The following is a 25,526-nucleotide window of genomic DNA, read 5'->3' as shown; positions in this document are numbered from 1 at the left end:
ATTTCGGTTTTTGGTAAGTAACACGTGGACCATCTTGACCTACATTTAACTCCAGTTGTTCTTATCACACAAGTTATTCTGGAGTCACGTGAAGAATTACTACTCAGCCCTGGATGGTATGGCTCAGGGGAGAGAGTGTCCGCCTGTGGACTCCAGGGCCCTGGGTTCGATTCCGATCAAGGGCACATGCCCAGGTTGTGGGCTTGGTCCCCAAAAGGGGGTATGCAGGAGGCAGCCAATCCATGTTCCTCTCTGAAATCAATAAAAATTAAAAAAAAAAAAATTACTTGTCAGCCCTGGACGAGACTCCATCCCTGGTAGGGGCGTGCAGGAGGCAGCTGGTGGATGTTCTCACACGGATCAATCTCTCTCTCTCCCTCCCTCTTAAAAAAAAAAACAATTAAAAAAAAGAAAAAGGATTACTAAGTTTAAAAATACTGAAAAAACACTTCACAGATTTTATGTCCAGGGGAGAACTGCCTTCTTTGGCATCAACAGGGCACACCTGTCAGGGTCCTGCTCTGAACTACATTTAAGCGGTGGTGGGGGGCTTAGTGGACGAGAAAAACCCAGGATCTTGGGCATCGTGAATGTGGTTAACACCCTAAACAAACTGATTGACGGCAAGCTGTCACACAGGTGAAAATGCCCTCAATGCTCTAAGTCAGTGGTCGGCAAACGTGGCCCCTTCCACAAAATACCACGTGCGGGCGCGCACGTACAGTGTGACTGAAACTTCGTGGCCCGTGTGCAGAAGTCGGTTTTTGGCTCTCAAAAGGAATTTCAATCGTTGTCCTGTTGATGTGTGGCTCTGCTGACTAATGAGTTTGCCGACCACGGCTCTAAGTTAGTGACAGTTTAGGAAAAACACAGCCATAGCCACGTGACCCTCTAACTTCGGAGCCGGACCGCAACAGAACGTGAGCGCAAGGCGCCAGAGCTGCTGCGGGTCAGGGGCAGGTGCCGACGCCACGCTTCCCCCCCCCCCCCCCCCGAGGCCAGGCCGGAAGAGAGACCACCACCCGAGACCAGCCTCAACACGCGGGGACACGCCGCCACGGAGGCTGTGTAACGCATCCACACAAGCACGCCCTCTTTGAAATTTAAAGAAAAGGTTTATTGAAGATCTGAAAAACAACTCCTAAAAGATGGGCTTTTCCAGAAAACCGCAGCTACACAATGCGTTGCGTCTATCGTGGGAGAACGTGCATGAGACACAAATACAAAACCAAGAACAAGCCACCATCCTCCGCCATCGGAGCCGACCGGCCCGGGAACCACGGGGACGACTTGCGGAGCAGCTCGTTGCTGTCAGCACCGTAACAGAAAGGAGCACAGACGGGTGACGGCGGTTAGACGCGGAGCGAGCCTTTGGCACTAGGGGTCGGCGTGTCGGCATCACACGCTATAAAAGTGCGCGGTGCCAGAGGAGGACCACCAGCAGTAAAGCAGCTTTGTCAACCGGGCACAGAGAGCGAGGGCACGTCTCTGCTGTCCGTCGACACACTGGCAGCAACTTCCACATGAGAGAGAGAGAGAGAGAGAGAAGGAAAGGAAAAAGGAGCTGGAACCCCTTTTATTTTCTCTGTTTAAAATCCAACAGAAAACAACACCGATTCTGTTATACACTAACATTTCCGAAGTACAGCGTTTGTACAGGAGGACTAAGGACAGAAAGCGTGGCCGGGATCCCAACGGGAGGGGAGCGCCTCACACGGCTTTCCGGTGGTACTCGGGAGGGGCCACTTCGTAGTCGCTGGCGCTGAACAAAGTCGCCGAGTTCTTTGCCAGATACCTACAAATACAAGTTCCTCGTTACAAATCCCTCATTATAGAAACTAGAGGCCGGGGCCCGAAATTCGTGCGTGCGTGCGTGTGTCCCTCAGCCAGCCTGCACCCTCTCCAATCTGGGACCCGTCAGACATCCCTCTCACAATCCAGGACTGCTGGCTCCCAACCACTCGCCTGCCTGCCTGCCTCTAACCGCTTCTGCCTGCCAGCCTAATCGACACCTAACCACTCCCCTGCCAGCCTAATCAACGCCTAACTGCTCCCCTGCCGGCCCGATTGCGCCCAACTGCCCTCCCCTGCCGACCTGGTTACCCCCAACTGCCCTCCCCTGCAGGCCTCGTCGCCCCTAACTGCCCTCCCCTGCAGGCCTGATTGCCCCTAACTGCCCTCCCCTGCAGGCCTGGTCACCCCTAACTGCCCTCCCCTGCAGGCCATCTTGTGTCCACATGTGGGCTGCCATCTTGTGAGTTGGAGTGAGGTCAATTTGCATATTAGTTTTTATTATATAGGACACGTTGTTAAGGAAATTCAAATACAGGAATGTATGAAGTAGCAATAGAAAATGTCACCCTTTCTTCCCAGTACCACACCATGAAATAATCCACTGTCAAGTTGAACTGGACTTCCCCAGATGTTTGTAAAGATTGAAAATATTGCTCTACCCCGTTCAGCTCAGTGGATAGAGCATCAACCTGCGGACTGAAAGGTCCCGGTTCGATCCTCATCAAGGGCACATGCCTGGGTTGCGGGCTCAGTCAGCAGTGGGCGGCGTGCGGGAGGCAGCCGATCCATGATTCTCATCATGGATGTTTCTCTCTCTCTCCCTCTACCCTCCGGTCTGAAACCAATAAAAATATAGTAAAAAAAAAGATTGAAAATGTTTCTCTACAAATGAGGGGAGTCACAGCGCCCTCTCCATTACCACCTGCTTGGAAATCGTGGTGCATTCACGTATTTCTACAGGATAAGCTTCCAAAAGCATGACTTCCCACTCAAGGAGGACGCATGGGTAAAAACGGAATATGCACGGCCAAAACGCCCCAAAACCCGCACAAGTACAACAGTCTCCCCCAGGCCTTCAATCTTCTCACTCTGAGCTAATCTGACCAGCCATGTTTTCACTGTCGTGATGTTGAACATCCTCGTGGACTTCCACGTCTTTGAATTCCCATGTGCTACTCGTCATGCTTCGCTCATCTTCTCCTCATAGCAAAACTCTGTATATTCAGGTACCAGGCCCTTTCTCCTCCGCAGCACCCCATCACCCATCACCTTTAAGAGCAGAGTCTCATCACGTAGAATGTGAAGTATTTGTAGTCAAGTTTATCAACCATTTCCTCTATTGTTTTTTAGAAAGGCCACTCTCACCACAAAAATCATATAAATATTGCGCTACTTTTTCCCCTTCTCTACCCTAATAGTTGGAAGTGTTTGATTCACCAGTTTTCACGCACGACAGCGCGGATCTGCGCTCCGTCTCCTCCAGACCAGCCAGCTGCTGCCGTCCCTCCCCATCACGGCCACCTCCGCCCTGTGAGAGGCCCACCATATTGCCCTGTCCTCACTTCCACTTTACAGTGCAACACCGAGCGCCGTCCCCCCAGCCACTCGGGACTACCCGCACACTGGTTCTCATGTCACGCACCCGCCCGGACTTACTTGAGGAAATCGTGCAGGTAATTCAGTAACAAGGCCAGGCTCTTCTCGTCCAGAGGCGTGTAGGCCAGCATGGCGCCGATGCGTACTGTTCAGACAAAACAACTTCGTCAAAGTTACACCCAGGAGCACGACGTGCCTACTTTAATCATGGCAGCAAACACAACCATCGCCAACTCCTTTTAAAGACGTAACTTTAGAGACTCAACTTTTAAACTTCGATAATAATATTAGGCACAAGTTCAAATGGGAATGCAATGTTTTAGAATGTTATTTTGTGTTACTCCTTGATATCAATGAGGAAAGAAAAGAAGATTAAAGGCCCAGCGGGTGTGGCTCCGTGGAGGAGTGTTAACCCAGGAACCAGGTCACAGTTCCATTCCGTCAGGCCACATGCCCGGCTGCGGGCTCGATCCCCAGTAGTGGGTGTGTAGGAGGCAGCTCACTAATGATGTTTCTGATGGATGTTTCTCTCTATCCCTCTCCCTTCTTCTCTCTCAAGAAAACCAAAAAGTCAATAAAAGCATTTTTTTTTTTTAAATTAAAGGCTCAAGGAGGGGGTGGGTGGTAAGAGTGGCATTTTGTTTCCTAAATGGCGCATTACCAAACAGTCTCAGTAGATGCGGCGCTCCGTACACCTGGGACATGGGCGCGTCAGGGTGGTCCGCGAGGATCTCGGCGTACTGCGGCCTCTCGAACTTGTAGAGCAGCTGCGTGCCCAGCATGACGTTGAAGTACTCCTTGATCCCGGCCACCACTTCATTCACAGCATACTCCCTGACAAACGAGCAAAAACAATGTACACCCAAACAGCCACTGAAAAGAACTGAGATGGGAATTAATTCAATCAACATGCGCACCAGGGATTAAGTAAAAGGTTAGATAATAAGATGAGGGTTAGGGTAAAAAAAAATATACATATATATATATATATATATGTGTGTATATATATATATGTATGTGTATATATATATATATGTATATGTATATGTATATATATAAAATGAGATGAAATCTTTACTAAACAGTTTTAAAAAGGGATCTAGCAAGAGCCCAAAAAACCAATCCCACAAATAAAGCCCTCAGGCTAAAAGTGGTTTTTATATTTTTTACCTAAAATTTTACTATCTGCTCTGTAACAAAAAGCTTGCCAGCCAAACCCTTGTGTCAAGCCAGTGAAATTCTATTTTGCTAGTGTTTGATAGTATTTTTTTTAAGTAGGTACACATTTCACGTAATGTATTTGGAAATAAGACTATTTGAAAAGAAGCTGAAAGAAGTATCTTTGGATATTGTTCACACATGAGTATACTATAAGCCTACTTATTATCCGTGTTCCCACGAGATTTCTTGTAATTTGCGTAATCCTCCAGGATGGAATCCACATTCTTCTTGGCAGGAAGATAAAAGAGCTGTAAAACAAGAAATGCACTTAAATACAGGCAGTCCCCGGGTTACGTCAGCCTTGATGTATGTCGTTTCGTGGTTATGTCGCCATCTCCCATTTATTTATAAAAAAGTTCCGTCGCTTCGATGTGTGTACATATGTGCTTTATGTTTTATTATTTATTTACCACAAGTAAAGGTCAGGAATTGTTATCTTTCTTTTAACTTTTTTTACTGTTTCACTTCATCACTGCTGTGTCTGTGCTCCATGTGAGTGACGTAGGTGCTTATGTAGGTGGGTTCCGACTCACAGTGAAAATCACGTTATGTCGTGTCGTAGGAACGGACCTCCGATGTAACCAGAGGATCCACTGTACTGGCATTATCTGTTTTACAGAAAAATTATACTGGCAAAGCTTTAATGATAAAAAAAATCACTCAAGCGCTGGCCGGTGTGGCTCAGTGGATAGTGTCAGCCTGTGGACTGAAGGGCCCCCAGTTCGATTTCCGGTCAAGGGCACATGCCTGGGTTGCAGGCTTGATCCCCAGAAGGGGGCGTGCAGGAGGCAGTCAATCAATGATTCTCTCATCATTGATGTTTCTCTCTCTCCTTCTCCCTTCCTCTCTGAAATCAATAAAAATGTGTTAAAAAAAAAATCAATAGTATTTACTACAAAATAGGTAAAAGCACTGTCCATCCCTTTTTTAAAAAAAATATATTTTATTGATTTTTTACAGAGAGGAAGGGAAAGGGATAGAGAGCTAGAAACATTGATGAGAGAGAAACATCGACAAGCTGCCTCCCGCACACCCCCCCACTGGGGATGTGCCCGCAACCAAGGTACATGCCCTTGACCAGAATCGAACCTGGGACCCTTCAGTCCGCAGACCGACGCTCTATCCACTGAGCCAAACTGGTTTCGGCACTGTCCATCCCTTAAAACGTGGCTCATGTGGCCAAGGAAAAGTCATTTCACTAACTTCAAATCAACAGCCAAACGTGGCCAGTGGCTCCCATTGGACACACGTAACTAACCTGTATGTGGGACCCGCACACAGATGCACGTCCATGCTGTCCATCACTCCGTGTGCACACTACGCCCAATTCTTTCTCCTCCTCATTCATCAGCTCTGAGGCCGGGGCCATTCCTCCCCGAAATGTGGGAACTAAGGTGCCTGAGCAACCTGTGCCACCCCAGAGGGTAAATGGTGGAGCCACGGTTTCCATCCTGGCGTGTGGCCAGACCCATGCAAGAATGAACGGAGCCCACATGCTGTCCATGACCCGGGTCTCTCAGGAGTCACCCCCGCCCCCACGTTGTTCGTCACAGGACACCGGCTCCTGTCCTAGTCTCTCCTTCTGGAGCAGCTGAGGGGTCACACGGGCACCTCCTCACGAGGCCCCCGCATCCTGGTTCTGTGGGGGCCATGCCTGCCTGCAGCGGGCACTGTGCGCTTCCTGTTCCATCTCACCAGCAGGGACACACGTAAGGACGTCCCACTTTCAGTAAGAGGACCGGAAACGCGCTTCTTTGTCTTTAGCCATTCTCAGGGTAATTCCTGCTCTAGTGGCTTCCGAAAATGAATCCTCTCCATCTTTTGGTATCATTTTAACTCAAACTTTTATGTATGTACTTTTATTCTTCCAACACTCTCTCAATTACAGCATTCATGAGGGACACCTTCAATAGTCCAGTCCACACGCCCTGCTCCTTTAGAAGCGGCTTGTGTTCCACACTGGAAAGAACACACGCGCATCATGACCAGAGGCGCTGCCCGTTACCTGCTTCTGACGGGTGATTAAGTCCCAGTCGTCAACCAGCCATGGTTTCAGCTCCTCAGGAATCTTCACCTTGACTTCCACTCTGTTCATGAACGTCTCCTCCTGCAAGAAGAAAGGTCTGTGAACCGCCTCCTCTGGCTGCCCAGTCAGCTCCTCCACCGACAGGAGTTGCCTCGCCCGGAGAGGCCCTGGGCGTAAGCCTTTCGGGGCTCAGAGGCCGCCTCATTGTCTCTTCAGTCAGAATGAAAAGACGTCAAGCAGCTGCCAGGAAACAGGAATGTCCTCTCGACAGGAAATTAGTTAATTCGGTGCTTTTTCACGTGAAGACAACAATTCCTTAGCGAGTTCCGGATCTTCTGTAAGTGACCGCTCTGTGTGCTGACTGTTGTGCTTTTACTGTTTCCATATTTGTTGATATTCAAAGTCCATCCCAAACACTCTCACTCAAAGGTACAACATACCACTAAGTGCACGGACCACCAGTGAAGCCTTCAATGGGTCCTCACGGTGTCGCATTTCCAGAACACGCCGCGCGTAAGAACACCACTGCCATGTGACCGTAGCGTCAGAAATGTAAACTGTGTCAGCTAGGAGTAACATCCCATCCCTGCTGCCTGTCCCATGTGACCCGACAGTGGAACCAGGTCCTGGAGCCAGGTCATGGTTTGATCCCGTCAGGGCACATACCCAGCTGTGGCTGATCCCCACTGGGGGCCGTGCAGGAGGCAGCCAAGCGATGATACTCTCTCATCCTTCATACCTCTCTCTCCCTTCCTCTCTGAAAAATATTTTTTAAATTGATATATTTTATCCATTTTTTAGAGAGGAAGGGAGAGGGATAGAGTTAGAAACATCGATCAGCTGCCTCTTGCACACCCCCTACTGGGCATGTGCCCGCAACCAAGGTACATGCTCTTGACCGGTATCGAACCCGGGATCCTTGAGTCCGCAGGCCAACGCTCTATCCACTGAGCCAAACCGGTTAGGGCTGAAAACATTTTTTTAAAAATTCTAACCTTGCTTTCAGGGTTATAATTCATAATTTTGGAAGTTATAAACATAATAAATTGGAAATAAGACTTTTTATCACTTAACAGTTCAAAGCTAGCCCTGGCCGATGCGGTTCAGTGGATAAAGCGTCAGTCTGAGGACTGAAGGGTCCCAGATTCGATTCCAGTCAAGGGCACATGCCTGGGTTGCGGGCTCGATCACCAGTGTGGGGCATGCAGGAGGCAGCCAATCGATGATTCTCTCTCATCACTGATGTTTCTATCTCTTCCTCTCTCTCGTCTCTGAAATAAATAAAAATATATTTTTAAAAAAATTTTTTTAAATTCAAAGCTATTATACACACACAATTCATAGTTCTCTGGTTTATGAAGCCATCGAGTGTGACCTGTTCAATCCACACTGCACGTCTTCAATGTCACCAAGTTCTCCGACTGAGCAAAACGACGTAAAATAAAACCAGCTGCACCGCAGGCAAATGGGTATAAACAGGAGTTCCGTTCCTACGGCGTCTCCACCCCTTTAACAAAAGGACGTTATTGAGGCCCGATGCAGCCAACACCGCAGACACATTTAATCGTGTGCAGAAACCCAACACTCACCAACATCGGATGAGCTGGGGGAGGGGGGTATCTAACCAAGACACACCTAGAATTACACACACTCTGTGACACACTCACCCTGTGACACACACACACTCTGTGACACACTCACCCTGTGACACACACACACACCGTGACGCACACATATACACACCCTGTCACACACACACTCTGTGACACACTCACCCTGTCACACACACACTCTGTGACACACTCACCCTGTGACACACACACACACCGTGACGCACACATATACACACCCTGTCACACACACACACCCACCCCCCCCCTCTGTCCCAACAGGAGGAGTGTGTCCATGACAGTGAGCACCTGCGAGCCGGGCTCTGACACGAGTCCTGCCGCTCCCTGTGCTGCCACAGGAGCGGAGCGGAGACCAGCACGCTGACCTGCTGCTGCTCAGATGAGGGACACTCACGTTTTCCACAGTCGGATCCACTCGCGCCCTCTTCTTGCGAGGAGGCTGAGGGGTCTCGCTGGTGCTGCCACCGTCTCCATTCCCAGGTGCTGGAAACGGGAGGGTGAGAGAGATTCTTAAATGATTAAATGACAAATTCCTAAGAAAAAGCTCTCATAACACACCCTTCTTGTCATTTTCCCTTGACATAGGTGTTACTGAATCTATGTTAAAGTATCACATTCCACCTTAGCTGGTTTGGCTCAGTGGATAGAGCATCGACCTGCAGACTCAAGGGTCCCGGGTTCAATTCCAGTCAAGGGCATGTGCCTCGGTTGTGGGCTCGATCCCCAGTGGGGGGGGAGGGGGTGGTGGAGGAGGCAGCCAATCAATGATTCTCTTTCATCACTGATGTTTCTATCTCCTTCTCCCTCCCGCTTCCTCTCTGAAATCAATAAAATATATTTTTTAAAAAAGAATCCCATTCCCACCACCAATGTGACCTTTATGAACATCTGTAACACTGCCCTCTACAAGCTATCCTCAGGGCGCGTCCCTGAGAATGACCATGATGGAAATACTGCTCAGCTCCTCCCTGGAAAACGGTGTCAGGTCACGGTGCCGCTCTGCACCACCATGAGTCACATCTGAGACCATCAACCTTTGACCCGGGAGGTCACAATTGTGACCCCAGGCATGGGTCAAGGCACATGGCCCACAGGGTTGGGGCTCAATTCCCCAGCAGCGGGCCTACAGGAGGCAGCCATTCAATGATTCTCTCACCACCAATGTTTCCATCTCTCCCTCCCTCTCCTTTCCTGAAATAAAACATTAAAATAATTAAGTAAATGACTTTTTAAAAACCTGCCTAACTTAAATTTAAATCAATTTAAAGTTAAATATTATAAAAGTAAATAATTTTAACAAAATATGCTTACTTTTCTGTTTGTTCTTTTTTGTTTTCCTGAAAAGAGAAGGGAAAAAGATACATAATTATTGCTAGTAAAACTGCCTCTGTTCCAACTCCTTTTTATCAGGGATGAGTTCCTAGGGAAATACGGCCTTGAATGATAAAATCAGGCCAGGAGGAGTTTCCTGCTCAGACACAGGATTCTTATTGGTAGCTGGTTAAATCCTCCTCCCCCTCCACACCGATGTTTCTCTCTCTCTCTGCCCCTCCCCTTCTGCTCTCTCTAAAAGTCCATGGAAAAGAATATTCTCAGGTGAGAATTAAAAAAAAAAAAAAGAAAAGAAAGTTACCCTATTCCAGCTTCTATTACCCATAAGCCCTAGCACGGGGTGACGGCACCGACGGCCACTCACGTAGCGCCGTGCACACAGGGACACAGGGAGCCAGACTTACACTTCCACGCTCTTCTGCTGCAGTCCCGCCGTCTTCTTCCCTGGGGCCGCCCCTCTCATCTTCCCCTCTGCATACTGCTCCCTGCAAAACAAGTGCAATGAAGTCGTTGTAAAATGAGCCCTTAGATGGAAAAATAATTGATTCCATTTTGAAATTTATACCAAGCTTATAGATACATGTTCTGATACATAGTTTTCACAAGTTGGACAAACAGATGATATATTTACAGAAATGAAACCATTCAAGAAGACTAAAAGGCCTAAGAATTTGCTCTCTATATCTACCAAAATTAAAATAAAGGTAGAAGGTGATTATAATAGACTAGAGGCCCGACGCACCAAGATTCATGCCAGAATGGGCCTGCCTTCCCCCTGGCTGCCGGCACCGCCTTTGCTCAGGCCGGAGCCGCCTTTCTGCCTTCCCACGCTGCCCAGAGGCCCGGAGCAGCTGGGGCGGTGCAGAACGCCTGTGTCCCGCCCCGCCACGGGCCACTCAGTGCCTGTGTATGCAAATTAACCTGCCATCTTTGTCGGGTTAATTTGCATACTCACTCCTGATTGGCTGGTGGGTGTCATGAAGGCATGGTCAATTTGCATCTCTTTTATTAGTAAAGATTGTCTCACATGATTGAAAATTCCATTTGTTTTGGAATTCACTAATCCCAATGCTTTATTTGATCTCTTTATTTTCAATTTTGACCTATGTTTCAGCTTTGAAATGAAAAGAAAATAGACCGCCCGTCTTCTGGGTTCCTTTTCTCAGGGTGCTTCTACAGCTGCAGGTTAATGATGGGGCGCCCCCTCTCCTAATTACCTCCTACACAGCTGCGCCTTCCCGAGCCGACAAGAGCAGATGACAGTGTTTGCCAACTACGGGAATTTCCAGCAACACCCTGTGTTCCCACCTCCTCCAAGGATGGACTCGGGAACTCAGAGCTGTGCTGCCTGCTTTCCCAGGAGAGGCCTCTGACTGCCTGAGGCCAAAGCCGTCCCACAGCGACTGACAAGCGCCAGGAATCACCTGGAAGCCAGGCCGCCAGCATGGTGTCTACTGTTCACTCCACTCCCGAACATTAACCTAAAGCCGTATCTCCTTGTTCTCAGCTGCCACCGAACTTACTGATTGGCCTTTTGCAGTTCGCGCTGCTTCTGCAGGTTGGTGTCCACGTACTTGAGCACTCTGCTCTCCGGGACCCACTCATCCCAGCTGCAAAGAGAAAAGGCCACGTCATTCAAGCACCTTCACCTCCACGCAGACTCTGTCCAGTTACTCTTTAGAAATCCCCGAGGCAAGACTCTGGGTGAACGGGGACTCAAGTGGAAGTCTCCCTTCTGTGAAGGAAGGAAACTTCCTATTCTCAAAAGCAACATTCCAACTCTAACTGCCAGAGTGCAAAGCAAATTATTCAATCCTTTTTCAAAACAGCATACGAGCCTGGCATGTAACAAGAGCCTGGCATGTAACGGAGCCTGGCATGTAACGGAGCCTGGCATGTACTAAGAGTCTGGCATATAACGGAGCCTGGCATGTAACAGAGTCTGGCATGTAATGGAGCCTGGCATGTACCAAGATTCTGGCATGTAACAGAGCCTGGCATGTACCAAGAGTCTGGCATGTACCAAGATTCTGGCATGTAACAGAGCCTGGCATGTACCAAGAGTCTGGCATGTACCAAGATTCTGGCATGTAACGGAGCCTGGCATGTAACAGTGTGTTAAGCGCACCTGGGCCCCACAGCACCTCGGATTAGGAAGCCCAGCACAGAACAACCTCAGGAACCAGGTGGCATGTCCCTAAACAGTTATCTCACAGAATGAAGATACCTTAACAAACTGTAATTTAAAAAAAAGAAAGCAGCCAAGAGACGATCCGCTGCCTTTTTAAAAGAAAACCAAGTGGCTCCTAGCTGTAATAGCAAAGTTACAGAATTCTGTGCCTTCGTTCCATCACCTTAAAATGAGAATAGCAGTACCCACGCCACAGCCGGTAAAACCCGTGAGAGTTTAACACAAAAAAAATTAACACTCGAGGTGTGTGAGCAACATACTAGGAGACACACAATACTCATGACCACTAGATGGATCGGGCTAACGCTGTGAATGAAAGCATCGCATACAATGGCTTCTCAGACCACATCCTCTAACCTTCACTCACAAAGGAATATACTGGCTTCCACGGTGTGACTGAAGAGGGCTTTCTCCAATCAAAACGTAGCCCCACCCACTCTGCTGAAACAGCAGGCTGCTAAGGCGTGCTGGCTTCTAGAAAAAAGCTCCTTGCCCTGACCCATGTGGCTCAGTGGATAGAGCGTCGACCTGCGGACTCAAGGGTCCCAGGTTCGATTCTGGTCAAGGGCATGTACCTTGGTTGCGGGCACATCCCCAGTAGGAGGTGTGCAGGAGGCGGCTGATCGATGTTTCTCTCTCTCTATCCCTCCACCTTCCTCTCTGTAAAAAATCAATAAAGTATATTTTTTTTTTAAAAAGCTTCTTCGCCCTGACCGGTTTGGCTCAGTGGATAGAGCGTCGGCCTGCGGACTGAAAGGTCCCAGGTTCGATTCCGGTCAAGGGCATGTACCTTGGTTGTGGGCACATCCCCAGTGTGGGGTGTGCAGGAGGCAGCTGATGGATGTTTCTCTCTCATTGATGTTTCTAACTCTCTGTCCCTCTCACTTCCTCTCTGTAAAAAATCAATAAAATATATATATTTAAAAAAAGCTTCTTCAAAATAGGGTTTCTGCCCTGGCGGGTGGGCTCAGTGGTTAGAGCGTCACTCCATGCACCAAAGGGTCGCGGGTTGGTCCCTGGTCTGGGTGTGTGCGTGAGGCAACAAATAGATGTCTCTCCCCCCGACCCCCTTCTCTCTCTCTAGACTCTATGAAAAACATACCCTCAGGTAATAATGGGTTAAAAAACAAGACGTGATGCCTGACCCGCCAGGAACAGCATGGTGACCTCCCGGCTCCCAGCCTGCCGCGCTCTGCCCGCGGGGAGGGAGCGGCGCCTCCCTAGGGGCTCGCTAGCCGTGCCAGGGCCTCTTTCCTCCTCTGAGGGAGCTCCTTCGTGACACCGGTAGGCGTGTCCTCGAGCCTTCAGTCAGTGGCTGCCCCCTGACCTCTGAGGGAAGACAGCCAAAGGGGAAGGACTAAAACCACCCTCCACGATGCCTAGAAAAACGTGAAAACATGCATTTACCTAGAGGTCAGGAGGGGGTGGTGTACTGAGGGAGCTCCTTCAGGAACAGGAAAAAGGGCTACAATATCCTCACGTGTCTTCCACGCGTGTTCAGAGCGCCTGGGCCGCCCAGCACCTCTGATGCAGAAGCACAGCACAGAGTCTCAGTAACCAGCGCACAATAAGCCGAGGCTTAAGATTCAGGCACAACTTAACTGTCGGGTCAACCAGTCCCAGGGAGGCTTGGAAACTTAGGGATCTTACCCATCGAGCCTTCAGAACCACGGATACACTGACTGACGTTTAAGGAAATTCCAATGTGGAGGGGAGCTTTACTGCATAATTTTCTGAAAGTAAGATACCCCACGAACCATTTGGGAAATGAGGATTTTATTTACCTCTACTTACAGCTGTTCTAATTCTCTCTCAAGTCAAGGGAACTGGCCGACTTTTACTTACCACAAAGTTCATTCAGAACCTTGCACACCCCTTCCCCCTCTGACAAGGAGCACCTTGGGCCTGGCCAGGGAGCGCTGCAGCTGAGAGCCTCCCCGATTCCCCAGGGGACGGGCTGATCCCTGGTCAGGGCACATGCAAGAGTCAACCGGTGCACGCATCAGTAAGGGAACCACAGGAGTGTTTCTCTTTCTCTCCCCTACCTAAAGTTAACCCGTTTTTTTAATTAAAAAAAAAGGACCTTGATCTAAAGAACGCAATCAGCTCCGAGTTTCTTTGTCTGCCAGGAGCTGATCACCCTCGCTGAACCACAGGGAAATCAAAGGGCATGTTCTGCTCTGAGGAACACAGATGGCTAATTATTAAGGTCGTAGCTAAGGGGCAAATACTCAAACAGTGTGTGCAGATGACGTGCACGAGAATTCAGGGGTTTTCTGAAGGCCGCTCGGAGGAGCCCACAAAGCCAGTGAGGCTGGCCCTGCGCACACAGCACCGAGCACCCCACACGCGGGCACTGAGTAACCACCCCCTCAGACGGGCTTCCTTAAGGCTCCCCTAAATACTAAGGATGAACATTTTCAAAATTACACCTATTTACCTCCATACCAAATCAACCACAAAGCACACCTTGATATATTCAGATTCCTCAGTATATCTACACAGGTATTAATAAAGCTCTCTAATATTTATTGCCATTTTTCTTCTATTTCAAAGAACCACTTAATATTTTATGTAAAATTAGCTGAAAACTGGACTATAACATTACAAAGGAAAAAGTGTTCTTAATATATTTTGAAGCAGTGAAATGAGAAACTATAAGAATTTGGTGTTTTCACAATTTCTTAAACTATAAACACCACTTAAACCCCATCCTCTGAGCTGTACACACCCACACGTCGTTTTATGCAAAACGTCTCTTACACGTGAAAGAGTTAAGCTCAGAAGCGGTGTTCCCAGCGAGAGGCACTGAGTTCCGTTACCTCCTGTCGTCATTAGAAGTATTCCGTTACCGTTACCGGGGCGACTTCCTAAGGGGTGAGAACTGCCTCTAGTGCCCCCCTTTCTACGACTTCACCAGTGGGGAAGGCTCAGGGTCTGCTTTCTGTTTTGCTGTGCTTTCTCCTTTTAGCGAAAAGCATTTGCGGAAAACGTTCCTCAGGACCTAACCCCCGGGGCGGTCCCCTGGAGAGGGGACTGTGGGAACAAGATCACCGTCGGGCATCCTCACAGAGCGAGCCGCCCTCCCCAGTAGGAGCACCAGCCAATCAGGGGGCAGTGCCCGGGGAGACGGGGACCACGCACACTCAGGCACACGAAGCCCCCCCTTTGCAGATAAAACGCCACCACTGACTGAGTCACTGAAAAGCTCTCCCAGTAAAAGCCCCAAGGAGTACATCATCAGACGTGGTGTTTGTGGGCCCCAGGGTGCAAGGGCCGTCACTGAGAGGGACACCAGCTGGGCGTTCTAGGTGTTCCATCTACCCACTGCCCACACCCAGCACAGACCAACGCACCCCCGCTTAAAGAGACGCTCTCACCCTGGCGGGTGTGGCTCAGTGGATAGAGCGTCAGCCTGAGTACTGAAGGGTCCCGGGTTCGATTTCAGTCAAGGGCACATGCCCAGGCTGTGGGCTCGATCCCCAGTGTGGGGCGTGCAGGAGGCAGCCGATCCGTGATTCTCTCAATCTCTCTCTCCCTCTCCCTTCCTCTCTGAAATCAATAAAAATCTTCCATCTTAAAAACAACACTAACTTTTCAAGGTGGAGAGTTAAGTTCTGTAATGAAATGCCTGTGTCTGTAGTAAGCCATGTGGTAAAACTGAAATACATGAAATCACATTCTGTCAACCTAAGTTGGTCATTACTTGGAGATCAGACAATCTCTATCCCTTTCCCTTTTCTAGGTAGAAAAATCCAACTCACTTTGACTGTAACTGCTCGACATAACATACATAGTGACTGAGTTTGTGCTAAGGGCAAAAATATATATGTATCAAACTATCCTAAAATATTCCAAAACGGGAGAGGGGGTGTGGGGGAGGGGAGGATTGCGGGGAAGGGGAGGGTTGTAGGGTGGCGGGATTGAGCAAAAAAGAAAAAAAGAGACACCCATGGACAACAGTGTGGTGATTGTAGGGGGTCAGAGGGGGAAGAGGGCAGAGTGGTTAAATGGTGATGGGGAGAAATTAAATAAATGTAAAATAAAGTGTAAGCAAACCCAAAAAAGGTTAGCTGGTTGACCAATGATGATCAGAGACATTACACTAGAACACAAGAATTACTCCAAAAAATGTAAAATAAAATGGCTGCACCCTAATTTCTATTCTATTTCCATCATACTCAATGGCTCACCCTTGCTGCAAAACATGTCATGTTAAAACTGTACAATTAAGAAGCATGTTTGTGCCAGTTTATGATACACGTTACTTTAAAAATTATAAATAGAAGATTGTTTTTAAAGATCTAATACTCACTTTTTATTCCAACCGCTGTAATGTATAAAGTATTTCACTTGTTTGTCCTTTATGGCAACCTTTACACACTGAAATAAAAAAGAAAAAATGTCACTCAGAGGTATTAAAGAAGAGATGATTTTAAAGTATCCAATCTTGCTGAAACCGGTGTGGCTCAGTGGATAGAGCATCGGCCTGCGGACTGAAGGGTCCCAGGTTCGATTCCGGTCAAGGGCACGTACATTGGTTGTGGGCACATCCCCAGTGGGAGGTGTGCAGGAGGCAGCTGATCGACGTTTCTCTCTCATCGATGTTTCTAGCTTTCTATCCTTGTCCCTTCCTCTCTATAAAAAAATCAGTAAAATATATTTTAAAAATAAAGTATCCAATCTTTCCAAGATTCTTTCTACACTTAAACTCTGAGGTGGCCAAAATGAACCCCCACAATGTGACTCTCTACAAGAGCATTATGGAAACTTTGAAAGCAGTGAGAATTCTAAAAGTGCCGCAATGTCACCAGTTGCTGGAGTCAGTCTAGCAAAGCGAAGAGCCATAGCACGAGGGCCCTAACCCTGGACAAGGGGCTACACGAGCTCCCAGAACAGCTCGTGAGCGTTAGTCTCCACTTTCTCCAAGTCCAAGTGGCCAGAAACTGTAATTTCAAAAACACAGTCAGCTGAAGACAAACATTTACAACATATCTGACCGTTTCCCTAGCTTATGGAAAGGCTATAAAATGTTTAGGCTCTGGCTGGTGTGGCTCAGTGGATAGAGCGCCGTCCTGCAGATTGAAGGGTCCCAGGTTTGATTCCAGTCAGGGGTACATGCCCAGGTTGTGGGCCTGATCCCCAGTGTGGGGCGTGCAGGAGGCAGCAAATCCAGGATTCTCTTTCATCATTGTTGTTTCTAGCTCCCTTTCCCTCTCCCTTCCTCTCTGAAATCAATAAAAATACATTAAAAAATTTTTTTTTAATGTTTGGGTGCAGAATATCAGCAACTTGCAAAGTGAGAGAGTAAAAATGTTTTCTGTTCTTAAAACCAGCCAAACAAATTAGAATGGACACAGGAGGTTGTTAACTATGACAAGTGGTGACTATCTGGTTTTAGATTTATTGTTTATATTTTTTTAATTGATTTCAGAGAGAAGGGAGAGAAGAGAGAGAAACATCAGTGATGAGAGAGAACCATGGATCGGCTGCCTCCTGCACGCCCTTCCCCAGGGGTTGAGCCCACAACGCAGGCATGCGCCCTGACCGGGAATCGAACCCTGGCCTCCTGGTTCACAGACCGACACTCGACCACTGAGCCCCACCAGCGGCCTGGTTTCTAATTTAAAACTCTTTACAAAGAGGAACTCAGAAATGTGAACTGTCCGTGCCATGACCGGTGTGGCTCCGGTGGTTGGAGCGCCAGCCGGGGCTGTGGCTCCGTCCCCAGCAGGGGGCGCGCAGGAGGCAGCAGCTGACGGATGCTTCTCTCTATGCCTTCTTCCCTCTCTCTCAAAAATAATCAATGAAAGCATTAAACATACATAGCTTGCTGTTTTGTGTACCGTGACTCATTTTCTTAAAAAAAAAAAACACAATTGTTAAAAAGCCACCAACTACTATTTGTCCTAAAGAAGTTAACAGAAAGTACTAGAAATATCTTTGACTTTGGAACGCATTATCCCATTCATCTTTGCCTGTAAAATCAGGTTTTTATCATCTCTGCACACACAGATGGAGAAAAGGGAGCCCCCTCAGGATTCAAACTTTGCCAAACAAAACAACGAATAAAAGTTAAATATACTCATTCCTAATGTTAGCTTTAACATAATTTAATTAGCTCAGTGCATACTTAGCATATTGCATATAAAATTGACCTTGGGGGGAAAATACAATCATAAAAATAAATTTGACCTTGGACCCTAGACCGTTTGGTTCAGTGGGTAGACCATCTGCTCGCAGACTGAAGGGTCCCAGGTTCAGTTCTGGTCAAGGGCATGTACCTCGGTTGCAGGGTTAATCCGTGGTCCTGGTCGGGTTCATGTGGGAGGCAACCAATCAATGTGTCTCTCTCACATCGATGGTCCTCCCCCCCCCCCCCCCCCCCGCCTTTCTACTCTTTCTAAAAAAATCAATGGAAAAATATCCTCAGGTGAGGATTTAAAAAGAAAATTGAGCCTTAACCGGTGTGGCTCAGTGGATAGTGTCAGCCAGCGGATTGAAGGGTCCCAGGTTCGACTCCGGTCAAGGGCATGTACCTTGGTTGCGGGTTCCTCCCCAGTGAGGGGGGGGTGGTGGTGCAGGAGGCAGCTGATGGATGTTTCTCTCTCATCCATGTTTCTAACTCTCTCTCCCTCTCTCTTCCTCTCTGTAAAAAATCAATAAGATGTATTTTTAAAAAATAAAATTGATCTTGGTAGTGTTTTCTCACAAGTCTTGAATTACAAATGCTCTTGCTCCTCCGATCAGTAACCAGTCTTCTCTCCTCAAATGCTCCTTCCAACTCCCGGGTGAAGGGGGCAGGACGCCCAGGCACAGGAGGGAGACCCCCCCCCCCCCCCCCCCCCCCCCGCCTGTGGAAAAGGAGCCTTAGCCCAGACCAGCCGTTCCCGGAACTCCCGACAGGAAACAGGCTGCCTACCTTGGCTTCATAGAGAAGGGGCCCGTGGAAGCACAGCACTCGCTCACCTGGAAAGGAAAGAGCAGGGGTGAGCGGTCATTCCTCCGCACGCCGAAGAGTCACACCGAGCCCTCACACCTGTACCCGGCGTTTCCTCACAAAACCAGGGAAGTGGGAGCGGCTGTGCCCGGATCCCCATTCGGACCAAACTTCAGTATTTCGTAGTTTAGCTGCCTTCACAAACAATCAGTGTCCTACATCACACCTCAGTACCTGCTGTAACCACAGCACAGCGTGTCCGAATGCCCATCTGTTTAAGTCACCAGCCGCCTGTCACTGCAGGCAGACACAACCGGCATCTGCCCGCTGGCGGGTGGCTGTGTTCTCAATGGCGGAGATGTATCCGCGTGTAGAACCACATGCTCTCTCTACAGCTCCGCTCCAGACTTTTTATTAATTAAAATCAGTAAAGCAACCTACACATTAAAATGTCCGTGTGAATCACAAATGGCTGGGGGTTTGTTTTTAAAGAGCCTCATGTTCACGACTTCTGTGTGTTCATCATCCATGTTCTGGACACTGGGCTGCTTCAATGAACCCAAAATACACAAGAATCCCAACTTCTGGAGCTCACACGCTATGGGAACCTGCCGGTAAGACTAACACGTAAGGGACCGGAGGAGGCCGGTCACTCAGGCAGGAGGCTCCCGGCAGCGCCACATCACATTACTGTAGCAGAAACGTATTTCTCCACGTGGTTTCAACAGACCCACCGGTGACAGGCCGTCCCACACACTCAGGTCCTTTAGGTCTAAAATTAAATTAAAAGAGCCCACCCGCTCAATTCTGGAGAGGCTAGAGCAGTTTCCCCATATAAACACATTACTGCTGCTTTTAAGTCTTCAAAAATTACAACTTAAAAACCTTCAACCTAAATATCACAGCAAACCTGACTGTTCATTTTCAACACCTTCACCCGGGTCCTCCATGCACCTGCCTGTGTAGGCTGTCAGGCTGAGGGGGAGCCGGGATAGGTCACCGGGTCCTCCATGCACCTGCCTGTGTAGCGCGGTCAGGCTGAGGGGGAGCCGGGATATGTCACCCGGGTCCTCCATGCACCTGCCTGTGTAGGCTGTCAGGCTGAGGGGGAGCCGGGATGTCACCCACCGGGTCCTCCATGCACCTGCCTGTGTAGGCTGTCAGGCTGATGGGGAGCCGGGATAGGTCACCGGGTCCTCCATGCACCTGCCTGTGTAGGCTGTCAGGCTGAGGGGGAGCCGGGATAGGTCACCGGGTCCTCCATGCACCTGCCTGTGTAGGCTGTCAGGCTGATGGGGAGCCGGGATATGTCACCGGGTCCTCCATGCACCTGCCTGTGTAGGCTGTCAGGCTGATGGGGAGCCGGGATAGGTAACCGGGTCCTCCATGCACCTGCCTGTGTAGCGCTGTCAGGCTGATGGGGAGCCGGGATAGGTCACCGGGTCCTCCATGCACCTGCCTGTGTAGGCTGTCAGGCTGATGGGAGCCGGGATAGGTCACCGGGTCCTCCATGCACCTGCCTGTGTAGGCTGTCAGGCTGATGGGGAGCCGGGATATGTCACCCGGGTCCTCCATGCACCTGCCTGTGTAGCGCTGTCAGGCTGATGGGGAGCCGGGATAGGTAAGCGGACGGTTTTACACAACCCCCGGTTTCATGTTAACTATCTTCATAACAGTGAGAGGGACCGAGGAGCTGCTGCCAAGGTCAAGGCAAAGGTCCAAGTGGAGGGACACATGCTGAGTGACACTCCTCTTTCAGTAGGAGCAATGCGCCGTCACTACAGCATCGGGTAAGCGTGCAAAGGTAGGCGTGCAAGTTACAGACCACAGAATGCCTACACGTCACGTGATGAAACGTGGACCTGATTCTGCACAGGATTCCCAACTCTGACCAGATTTCCCAGAGCAGTGTTTAAAATGACTGACCAGAAGCCTCACCAGAGAACGTACTAGAACCTCTCCAAGGAGACTCAGTGGCTTTACTGATTAACGTTCGCTACGTGACTCCTGCGAGGGGTCCCCTCTGAGGATACTGCCTGGGGCTGGGGCCCCTCAGAGCTCCCCGTGGAGACTGGATAGGGAGCGGTCACAGGAGTCTCCAGCAGCCGGGTCGCTGAATGCGCCCGAACCAAACCCCGAGAGAAGTCAGGAGAGCGAAGCAGAGCACCGCGTGCAGGCGGCCTTCCGGGCTGCTGAGCACGAACCAGAACGGGAGGGGGAGGGGAGGGGTTCAGGTCCATCGTGGATGATGCTATGGGGCCATGGAGAGGCACTGAGTGGCCGCCTGGGGCTGAGAGGCCTGGGCTAGAGCCGTCGCTGAGCACTGTGGGCCAGGAGCCCAGGGCACAGGTAAGGTCCAGAGCTAGTCAGCAGCAGCACCAAAGATCTGACCTGTGTCTCAATTTCTCTCCAGGGAAACTTCAAAGGCACCCTAAAAATGGCCTCACCGCCGCCATCCTTTCGGCTACTGCTGCTGGAGACAGCTGCACGGAAGCGAAAGCCCTCTGACCCCCATTCTAGCTGCAGGGCCCTAATAATTTGTTGAAAATAAATGGAAGCTGGCTGAGGAGTAGGATCCAGGAAAACAAATGCCTCCTTCATGGAAGCGGAGGGAAAGCCTGGTGATTGGAGAAGAGCCAACCGCCGTATCAGGTATGATTTCAAAACCCTTCTCCACTCGAAATCCTTTCTAGTATCCAACTACAACTGTCGTCCGGCCCGATGCTCGCCACTGCAGGATGCACAGGACTGCCGTCCCCCTGCTCCCTGTCCAGGAACACTCCGAGGCCAGCGTCAGCCATGTCCCAAGTCCTGGCCAGGCAAGGACCCCCCCCACCCCCGAAAATGGGCCCCACAGTTTTCTTTACACGAAGACCAAGTCCGGTGCAAAATACTGTGCTTAAAAACTGCTTATATAACATGCTGTACCACTATGAAATGAGAAAAATACTTTCAAGTTTAAAGGAATTACAAAAAATACTATTTCTGATCATTCGTATTTGCAGCATTACATAAGGTCACTTCTTCGGCAGTGTTTTATTACAACCGTTGGAACGCTCCTTTTCCTTACAAGGTATCCTCTGAACTGTCACATAAACAATTGTTATTTCTTAATGCTACTTATGCAACTCAGCTCTGACACGAGAGGAGAAAACATCTGGAAGTGATGGTAAGGACAGAGGCTCAGGGAGCTTTCAAAGCCTTGCTTAAAGGTACCTGGTTCCCACTTTCCTCTAACTCACCACTGTAGCCCGCTGTGGTGGCTCAGGCCTGCACCGGGGAGTGTCTCGGGTTCGAGTCCAAGTCAAGGGCAATACCTGGGTTGCAGATTCCATCCCCGCCCCTGGTGGGGTGCTACGGAAGGCAACCAGTGTTTCTCTCACATTGATGTGTGTGACTCTCTCTCTCTCTCTCTCTCTCTCTCTCCTTCCTCCCTCCCCCCAAAAAAACCAATGGAAAAAATACCCTCACTCTTTGGGTGAGGATTTAAAAAATAAAACACCACTCTAGCAGCACAGGGATTCTCCTTTGTCACCCACGCCCCTCACCCTACATCCTCCTACACTGAGTGGCCAGATGATGATGATCTCTGAAAGCATAATCATCTGCCTATCAAATAAAAGGCTAATATGCAAATTGTCCCCTCGACCAGGAGTTTGACCAGCAGACAGGCCGGCCAACCGCCCATGTCCCCTCCCCCTGGCCAGGCTGGCCGGACCCCACCCATGCACGAATTCATGCACCGGGCCTCTAATACATACACACACACACACACACACACACACACACACACACACTGAGTGGCCAGATTATCATGCGTTCAGAGATCATCATCTGGCCACTCAGTGTAGTTTAGAATGTAAGCACTTTCTCGGGAAGACCATGCCTCCTGCGCCTTCCCTCCCACAGGAGGGGTTTGTCACCCACCCTGACAGTCGGACGAAGCCATGAGCCTTCCCCTAGCATGTTTCATAAAAACGTAGCGCACAGTATTACCAAGGAAACCACCTACATTGACATGGTTAGCAAAACAGCAATTAATTTATGGCATTAATTCAGTTGATACAGAACATTCTGAAGTCATGAGGAGACATATCTTCAACAGCTTTAATACCAAGAATATGAAAACATACCGCTAATACTACTTAATACTACTGGGTTGTTGTTTGGGGGAGGAGGGTGGGATGCCACATTCCTAATTGAAATACTAAAATGAATTTCAGTTAGGTAATATTTTTCCGGCCCAAGTTTGCGAATCTTCTGAATTATCTGCACTGACTCAGATTAAGAACCCCTGCTCTAAAACACGAAGAAAAATAAATCCACAGGAGGGAGCCAATCATAAAAACAAACAAAAAAGAAAAACAAACAACTGGCCAGTTTGGCTCAGTGGATAGAGCGTCGGCCCAGGCACTGCAGGGTCCCGGGGTTCGATTCCGGTCAAGGGCACATGCCGGGTTGCAGGCCGATCACCAGTAGGGGGCGCGGAGGAGGTAGCCAGCGATCGCTGTTTCTCTCAGATCAATGTTTCTAACTATCCCTCTCCCTTCCTGTCAATAAAAGTTTTTTTCTTTTTAAATGGCCCTTAACCCCCGCAGGTATAAACTCAACTCAGCGGTTGAGCATCCACCCAGGAGGCCACCGGTTGGATTCCCGGTCGGGGCACAGGCCCGGGTCGCGGGCTGACGCCAGTAGGGAGCGCTCCAGGATGTTCCTCCTCATTCATGTTTCTCTCCATCTTTTTCCCTTGCCCCTCTCTAAAAAATAAAAACATGTATTTTTTAAATATATATTTATTGATTTCAGAGAGGAAAGGAAAGGGAGAGACAGAAACATCAATGATGAGAGAGAATCATTGATTGGCTGCCTCCTGCACGCCCTACACTGGGGATCGAGCCTGCACCCTGGGCACCTGCCCCCCGCCCCCCCCCCCGCCCAGAATCGAACCTGGGACCCTTCAGTCCGCAGGCCGACGCTCTATCCACTGAGCCAAACCAGCCAGGGCAAAAACATGTATTTTTTAATTTTTCTTAAAAACTTCTTAAATATCTGTTTTACAACATAGGTTTGGGATATAGGACCCTATAAGCAATCCTAAAGCACACTCAAGTCTGAAAATCGCGACTAGGAACATATTCCGCCGCCCTCTGGACCTCGATGGTAAGCAAACACCCACATGCCCAGCAACAAAGGGAATTTTAAAGCGTTTTACTGCCACTTTAGCCCACGACCAGGCCTCCCCTCCTTCACTGTGAAATCAAAGCACTGTCTTGCCCTGCGAGGGGGGTAGGGAGGGTGGCCAGGTTGTACCCTCGGCCCAAAGCCCTGCCCACCAAAAGCCAATGAATAGCCCTGGCCGGTGTCGCTCAGTGGTTCGGCGTTGATCCGGGAACCAGCGGGTCCCCGGTTCGAGTCCCGCTCAGGGCACATGCCTGGATAGGGCGCTCGGTCCCCAGCAGGGGGCGTGCAGAAGGCGGCCGATCCATGATTCTCTCTCATCATGGATGCTTCTCTCTCCCCGCCTTCCTATCTGAAGTCAACAAATATATATATTTTTAAAAGTTTAAAAAAAGCCAATGAATAAACACACTGCCAGGACCCGGCCGGTGTCGCTCAGTGGTTCGGCGTTCATCCGGGAACCAGCGGGTCCCCGGTTCGAGTCCCGCTCGGGGCACATGCCCGGGTAGCGGGCTCGGCCCCCAGCAGGGGGCGTGCAGGAGGCGGCCCATCCATGATTCTCTCTCATCATGGATGTTTCTCTCTCATCATGGATGTTTCTCTTTACTTCTCCCTTCCTCTCTGAAACCAATAAATGTATATTTTTTTAAGTTTTTATAAAAAGCCAATGAATAAACACATACTCCCTGGGCCCCGCCGGTGTGGCTCAGCGGTTCGGCGTTCATCCGGGAACCCGCGGGTGGCCGGTTCGAGTCCCGCTCAGGGCACAGGCCCGGGTAGCGGGCTCGCCCCCCCCCCCAGCAGGGGGCGTGCAGGAGGCGGCCCACCCTTGATTCTCTCCCCACCCCCTTCCGCTTTCTCTGAGAAAGTCAGTAAAACACATATTTTAAAAAATAAAATGAAATAAACTCAGGGGGCTTCCCAGTCACTGCTCCTCAGATGTCACCGCCCGGGAGCCCGCCCGCCCCGTTATCTGAAAAGGGCGGCAGGAAGGCTTCCTCCCCGCTTTCCCCGAGCGGCCGCCCCGGGCCGAGAGCGGGGCCCCGCGGGCAGCACAAAGCGGCGCCCGCCCGCCCGGCGGGGAGGGGGCGCGGGAGGCGCCGGCCGCCATCTTGCGGCGGCCATTTCGCGGCGCCGCTCTCCCGCCCGCGCGCCCCCCCCCCGCCCCGCAGGGCCCCGCATCCTCCTCCCTCCCCCGCCCCCCACCCACGTCGCCGCCCCGAGCCCGCGGCCGTTGTCTGCTCGCCCGCCGCCTCCCGCCTCCGCACCGCCATGGCGCCCGGCCCTCCCACCGCCCGCTCCGTCGGCCGCGCCGCCGCCGCCGCCTCACACACAACAGCCGCGGGAAAGGCCCGCCGCGCCCGCGCCCCCCGGGCCCTCGGCCTCCCCCGCCCCCCACGGAGCGCCCTCCCCGGGCCGCGCCCGCACCCGCGCCGCAATGCGCCTCCGCACAAAGCGCCGCCGGCCCCGCGCCGCCCCGCCGCCGTTAGCCGCCTCGCCCGGGGCCCACACTCACCCTCCTGGAATTTAGGCTTCGGGTCCTGCTTCGGCGCCATTTATAGGGATTCGCCGCCGCCGCCTCCTCCTTCTCCCACCACCCCGACTACCGCCCCCCAC

At 50.3% G+C, this 25,526-nt stretch overlaps 1 protein-coding gene across 3 annotated transcripts; it reads right to left on the bottom strand.

Moving 5' to 3' along the window:
• Positions 1 to 1,549: 1,549 nt before the first annotated feature.
• MORF4L1 (mortality factor 4 like 1) lies at positions 1,550 to 25,526 on the bottom strand. 3 transcript variants are annotated; one of them, XM_008160820.3, is made up of 13 exons: positions 25,426 to 25,526; positions 18,714 to 18,760; positions 16,107 to 16,174; positions 13,199 to 13,315; positions 11,124 to 11,210; positions 10,005 to 10,085; positions 9,580 to 9,605; positions 8,663 to 8,751; positions 6,617 to 6,718; positions 4,771 to 4,859; positions 4,052 to 4,224; positions 3,451 to 3,535; positions 1,550 to 1,795 (listed from the first exon to the last, which is right to left on the bottom strand). In XM_008160820.3, exons 1-13 carry the CDS (start codon positions 25,463 to 25,465, stop codon positions 1,711 to 1,713), a joined length of 1,089 nt encoding a protein of 362 aa, XP_008159042.1. In that variant the 5' UTR covers positions 25,466 to 25,526; the 3' UTR covers positions 1,550 to 1,710. The 3 variants fall into 3 exon arrangements, with proteins under 3 accessions (XP_008159042.1, XP_054569398.1, XP_054569399.1); XM_054713423.1 differs by lacking the exon at positions 13,199 to 13,315 and having other exon boundaries at positions 25,426 to 25,524; XM_054713424.1 differs by lacking the exons at positions 13,199 to 13,315; positions 16,107 to 16,174; positions 18,714 to 18,760; positions 25,426 to 25,526 and adding an exon at positions 14,555 to 14,573.

This window comes from Eptesicus fuscus, chromosome 25 (assembly GCF_027574615.1).
Source record: "Eptesicus fuscus isolate TK198812 chromosome 25, DD_ASM_mEF_20220401, whole genome shotgun sequence".
Classification (NCBI taxonomy): Eukaryota; Metazoa; Chordata; class Mammalia; order Chiroptera; family Vespertilionidae; genus Eptesicus; species Eptesicus fuscus.
Note: the sequence above shows the minus strand (reverse complement) of the source record. Positions and strands in the feature narration are given on the sequence as shown.